The following is a 6,402-nucleotide window of genomic DNA, read 5'->3' as shown; positions in this document are numbered from 1 at the left end:
AATAATTATTAAAACACACTTATTTTCACTACATACTTTATTATTTGGAAACAAAAACAGCACTAAAATTACATAATCAAAGACAAGTTGTCTTATAGTTAACCATTCATCAAATCTATGATATAAGTAAACAAATAATAGATATTAAATAAATTTAATATGTAATCATTAAAGTATTAGACAATAACATAATCCTATCTTTTTTTAAAACAATATTAATTAACCAAAACCGTAAAAAACATAAGTGAGATCATAATTTATTAATATTTTGAACGGAATGTTTTTGAAATACATTTTTTTAATTAAATATAGAGTAATTTAACAATAAGTACATAATATAATTTAAACATGAACATTTTTGTAGAAGTGATACATTTTAGACCATTAATTGATATCAACTTTGCAGAACAATTTTACTACACACTACATAGATTTCAAGCTACAAGCATTTTGTTTTGGCGAACTGCTACGGCGATGAGTTTAATACTCCTGAAAGCAAAACAAATATATTAATAAACTTAATACTCGTATGTATGAATTTATCTCTTTACCGTTATCTTAATCATTCGAAATACAAAAAAATATGAATTTCTACATTTTCTAGTCACAATTGGGTGTTAAATTGAGAACAACGCCATCTATTTTTAAATGGGAACCCTTTTGTGATCAGGGCTTTCAACATTGTCACTGCTTAAAGGATGTTAATTATTGTTTCCTGTCTTACTTCTAAGCTCTAAATAAATTGAATCGCATCAGAAAACTTTGTAAAAGACAGATTCTTGGGTTTAAATAACTTTCACATTAGATATCATCACTCGTCTTTAAAATGAACACACCCGATGCAACAAGTTAAAAATGTATCTTAAAATATCTCGTGAGAGATGTAACTATTTTCGTTGGGTGGATCTAAATAACTCATATTCATAGGTATGACGTACTTTTAGATAAATACTAAAATGTCGTATGCGTTATGTAAATTGGTCTTACATTGGGGCGGTACCCGGTCCAGAGACGTTGCATGTAATCGTCATGGGATGTCATGTCAATGGCTTCGTTATTCCCGACATCAACATGTTGTTGGGCTTCCTCTTTCTGACGCTTATAATGCGTGAGTGCCATAATCATGTCTGAAATTAATCGTGAATTAATAAAAAATCGCTGTAAAATAAAAAATAAAAATTCTAAGAATAAAAAATTTCATAGTGTTTCGGGATAATCTTTTAGAAATTTCCTGGAAATTTCCTAATTCTTTTTTAAATCAGGGTAAAACATATCAGATCAAAATTACTTTACTCAAAAGCATTCTTAACATAGATGGCTCTTAAGCTGGAAATACGATTTACAAAAACTACCAATAGATGGCCTTGCCTGTAAGCTTTGAAATAGTTTTATTTTAAACCTAGAAAAGTAATCAAACTCTTCAATTTTAAATTTAAACAAAAATAGAATAAATGCTAGCGTGTTAAAAATGTAAGCATAGCAACAATGCTATGCTTACATTTTTAACATTTAAGAGAAAAACAAATAAAGCCACACTTTCAATGTGTTGCCAAACGAACATACAAAAAAACAAGTTTAAGACTCTTTGAGTTGAAAAGAAACATTACTTTTAATGATTTTGTTTGAAAGTATAACTTTCTACCGATGGACCTCATACTTTGCCTACCAACAGAGAAGGGGACGCACAGAAACAGGAAATTTTCCCTCCCTATGCATCCCCTCCTCCATTAAAAGCATTCGTACTTCTCCTTCCCATAATTTCCTTATAAGAAAAAGGTAGAGAGGGAACGTGGGCTAAAATTAGACCTCCGGCACGCACGCTCATCAGACGTTACGCAGAATTGCTTCCACCTTCTTCCCCTGTCTTCTTTGTGGTCGTGGTATTGCACCGGGCGAGTCGGCTCATTTGTGCAACAGTTGTTATTGTTGCTGGCATCTACCACGTAAATAAATGACTACTCACAGTCGAGTTCGAAGAACTGCGCTTCTTGAAGCAGCAGGTCAGTATATTGAAAATCCTCAGGAAGAAGCAACTTTTGGTTGCGCAAAAAGTTGAGAATGTGACGGAACATTCCGCCATCACGATCAATAAAGTAATGCTGTTTCAGAGTGTCCAGCACAATCGGCACATCACCGGAAAACATGCGTCCGAGCTTCGACTCCGGATACCTGAAATAACAAAAGCAGCTTTATTTAAAATATGAAAGAGACATTCAACTATTTTTAATATTACTCCAACGCTGAAGTTAATAAATCAAGTAATATCAAATTCCATACTTGGCATTACGCTATTGAATAATTTAATTTATTTTAAACATATTTTTGTGAGTAAAGGTGAAGGAATTTCGCTTGCTTCGCATGCTATAACGTTATGTGAGATAAAGTGTATTAATGAAAACTTTTGGAATTCGTACTTTAATGAAAAGCATTTCAAATAAAAAGAAAATGATAATTTTATCGAGACTAATATTTTTAATCTTTATCTCCAATTTAGACGAAATAAGATTGTGTTAGAATTAAGGCTTATTAACTTTTTTAATACTTTTTGCAACTCATTATAAATTTAGAAACATTATCTATGGACAAAGCAAAAGCAATGGCTAGGTATAAAGATTGTGGACCGTAATACGCTATATTTCACGACAAAATAGATGTTATTCATAAAGGCAGCCTTGTGGCGACGCCGCAGGCGACACAGTCGCACGTTCAGCCTTCAGCTCTGTCTGTGTTTAGGAAAAACTTTGCCGTTGTCGCCTATCCAAAGCAAAATTTCAGTCTCCATTTTCTAAGTAGAATTATAAACCAAAATTGATGGAAACAAAAACTTTTTATAGCGAATACTGAAAAAATTGGCAACGTTTGGAAATTATCTGGATCCACCTGTGTCAGTCCACAGACTGCTGCTGTATAAAGACCTTTCACAATAGCGAGAATAATTATTTAAAATTCCTTAGAACTATGTAGTTTTGGATTGGGTTAATGAACTTTTGTTGATGAATGTAAAAGTCCAAAATTTTCAATTCACCGATTTGGTTATTTTCGATCAATTTTCAGTTAGAAAAGGGGTAGTTGAAAGATTTTTCTATTTCGAAAAAAATAACCAACATAAGTGAAGTCGCAAGTAAATCCTAGTGCAATAATAACTTCAGGGTTCGTCATGCCAGTTCGATAATTAATCAGCCTGCGTAAAGAATAGCAAAGAGGAAACGGTCCTTTTTCCACTAGCGCGATTAGTTGCGTGATTTTAGCCACAAATACAAAAATCGATGGAAGACTGCTATAAACCTAGAAGTCACACAGTCACAGTCGTGCGGCTGTACGTGCTAGTGAAAATGAGATCTAAATATGCTATGTATCGGTGGCCGCAGTGCCGCGGGCCCGGCCACAGGCGTCGCGGCCCGAGCGACGCCCCCGCGCTTCGATACAACGCTCTTTTAATCAAGTCACTCGAGGCTACGAACATAAATATCCGGCCTACTCTACCTACCTCGAAAAACAAAAAAAAAAACAACGTAAGGAATATTTTCTATCTATCATAAATCCACAAAGACGCTCAATATTCATTTGTCAAAAAGTTCAAAAAGTTCATAAAGTTAGTGTCTTTAAAAGACAATGACATAATATTTCATTAATTCTTGCACAAATCATTTGCAGTTCCATGTACTGTACTACGATTTAATTATTTAAATAAAGAAAATTAATTAAAGCCAACGCATGAAATACATAAAATGGAATTGAAATTTCAAACAAAGGACCATAGCGGTCATGCAAAGCATATTTGTTAATAAATAAAACCAAAGTAAACTTTACTCCGGATTTCTATTTTATTCATATATTATTGATAATTTGCTCGAACAATGATAGCCGGAAGGATTAAAATAATTGAGATAAAAGAATGGACGTACGTCACGTAATAAAATGATGGCCACATTAAAATGAGCAACTATATTTCAATACTATGTTACCCATTATAATAGATTATATAAAACTCTCAGGTGAATCCGTATTAATAGTTATAACACTAAATATAACCAACGCGATATATCATAATTTTATGTACAACCAAATAAACTATATCATTATAAATATAATTATTAATAAACTTTATAAATTCGGATTTACTCTAAAAAAAATGTTATGCATTTTTAGATTAAAAAAATGTTTTTTGTTAATGTTTCGCCAGTATGAACTCATGATTTTAAGAGTAAGTTTTTAATCAGTAAACTTCTGACCCTATCTTCCAAAAATCTAAAGTTTAAGGCATAGATGGAATGAAGCGATTATTAGTTAACTCTAAAGAAGACACGAAATAAGTCCTTTTAAAAATATAAAATAAAAATTTTGAACAGTGGTAGACGCCAGCAACATCTGTTGCACGAATGGACCGGCTCTCCCGGTGAAATACCACGACCACACAGATTACACGACACACACAATTATACAGGCTGTTGCAAAAATATTTTTTTTTTTATATGAGTCATGTTTTCAAGCCCCCGGTTGATTTTATAACAATGGTTTGTTATACAATAATGTTTATTTATAACAAATGAAAACTATGGTTTCAATATATATATCTAATGTAATTTGAATAAATGTAAAATAAATTGCAATCTTTAAAGCAATCTATCGTACAAACGAAGCAACTTTGGATAGAGGTGAGTTGGATTAAATCGTCATATTTTCGAACAAAAAATCTCTGGTACTCCGTTTTACACGTTCCAGACACCCTGTATAAAAGCCTGTCTAGAAACTCCTAGAACAATAATTCCATAAACATAAAAACATTTGAACTACTAATTCGTACTAATGAGATATACTCGTATGTATTAAATAAACTAACATTTTTTAATGCATATAATTTTCTTTAGCTCGTATTCTAAACAAAAAATAATGAACTAGGTTAATTAAATGCGATGCGTGGCCATTTTGCGTGGTTTAACTGAGGCTACATTCAGAACAAACAAGAATGTACATCCACCATGTCATATGACAAGTTTTAGTAAGCTAATTAAATGCAAGCAAAATGTGGCAAATATAACAGTAGGGTAAAAAATAATAGGCAAAAGTTTACATGATTTGCATTCAAAAAAATAATAAATTCCGGCTGTTCCCACTGTCGATACTTGTATAACAACATAACAATATCTCTCTCAAACTATTTGGAGAAAAAAAAATATACAACAGTGGACGGCAGTGGCATTTCATTCTAACAAGACATACATTATTGTAATTATAAGTCGTATTGATAAACTGTCACTGTTGTCACATGATTCAGAGAAAGGTGGAATGCTGGAATGTTTAAAAGAGACAATAAATTAAAGGTGTTTAATTACCCAAAACTCACTTATCGTTTTAGATGAAAATATCCTTAACCCATTATATCTCTGTTCCTTTAAAACAATAACTACAATTTTCTATGAACTTTTGAATGAATATGAAAATTTAATGATAAAAAAAAAATACTTACTTAGTGAGCGTTTCCAAGGATGACGTATAAATCACCCCTCCAACGTCAATATGCACCGGCGCCTTGAATGGCGAGGTGGATTCAACCCTTGGCATGTAAGTAAAGGGTTTGTCCTCGTAAGGCTCTGGAATGCCTTGAATTGGCATAATTGCATGTCCTTCCATCTCCTAAAATTCATCAAATAAAATTAAGATGCAATTTGAACAACTCAATAACCACAAGTACAAGCTTTATTATAAAGTGTCGAATTAGCTTAAAAGATATGAAAAACAATATTTTACTGATATCATGTTACATACTTGTTTACAGCGTCTATATAAATTATACGACAAGTATTTCCAGACTAGTGCCTGTTGGTCCGCCGTAGTTACCTGGAACAATAAATTTGAAAAAAATAAATAACTCTTTCTATTTAGAAAATTTACTAAAACTTATAATTACCCACCGCTTTTCGGAGAGTTAGCAAAGGAGTACGGCCGAACGTGTGTCGGCCTTTCGCTTCGAGATGAGAGCTGCGCAGATGGATACAGCGGTTCAGGCTGTACCAATGCCTTCGAACGTTAAGCTGAAATATAAAAGAATACATATAAAGATGTACAAAATATAACGTTTAATTTAAAAAAAAAGTATCTAGTGCACAAAGCCTGGATTCTAAATCAGTTTGTGATTGTGGTTATGCGAAATAATAGTCGATATCTATAGTTTCTTTTTTTTTACATAATATGTAAATAACTCAAAATGATGTTTTACTTTTCAAATATAATAAGGAGTCCTAACCAATTTTTGTAAAATATTAACAGTTACATGTACTGCCTACTAACAGGTGTATGTCCAAGAATAACTTGAGAAAGCAACTTGAAGCTTACAACTGAAAGCTTGAAACTTATACATGAAAAGTATTAGTCTTTGTAGTGTTAGTCTTTGTAGTGTTAGTC

The 6,402-nt window shown here is 32.3% G+C and overlaps 1 protein-coding gene across 1 annotated transcript; it reads right to left on the bottom strand.

Annotated features, from left to right (window-relative positions):
* Positions 1 to 388: 388 nt before the first annotated feature.
* LOC106717013 (BTB/POZ domain-containing protein KCTD1) lies at positions 389 to 6,026 on the bottom strand. The gene is made up of 6 exons (XM_014510699.2): positions 5,913 to 6,026; positions 5,767 to 5,838; positions 5,468 to 5,634; positions 1,964 to 2,169; positions 988 to 1,127; positions 389 to 489 (listed from the first exon to the last, which is right to left on the bottom strand). Exons 3-6 carry the CDS (start codon positions 5,629 to 5,631, stop codon positions 481 to 483), a joined length of 519 nt encoding a protein of 172 aa, XP_014366185.2. The 5' UTR covers positions 5,632 to 5,634; positions 5,767 to 5,838; positions 5,913 to 6,026; the 3' UTR covers positions 389 to 480.
* Positions 6,027 to 6,402: the final 376 nt, after the last annotated feature.

The sequence above is a fragment of the Papilio machaon genome, chromosome Z, assembly GCF_912999745.1.
Source record: "Papilio machaon chromosome Z, ilPapMach1.1, whole genome shotgun sequence".
Taxonomy (NCBI): Eukaryota; Metazoa; Arthropoda; class Insecta; order Lepidoptera; family Papilionidae; genus Papilio; species Papilio machaon.
The sequence above is the reverse complement of the archived record's forward strand: the minus strand, read 5'-3'. Positions and strand labels throughout refer to the sequence as shown.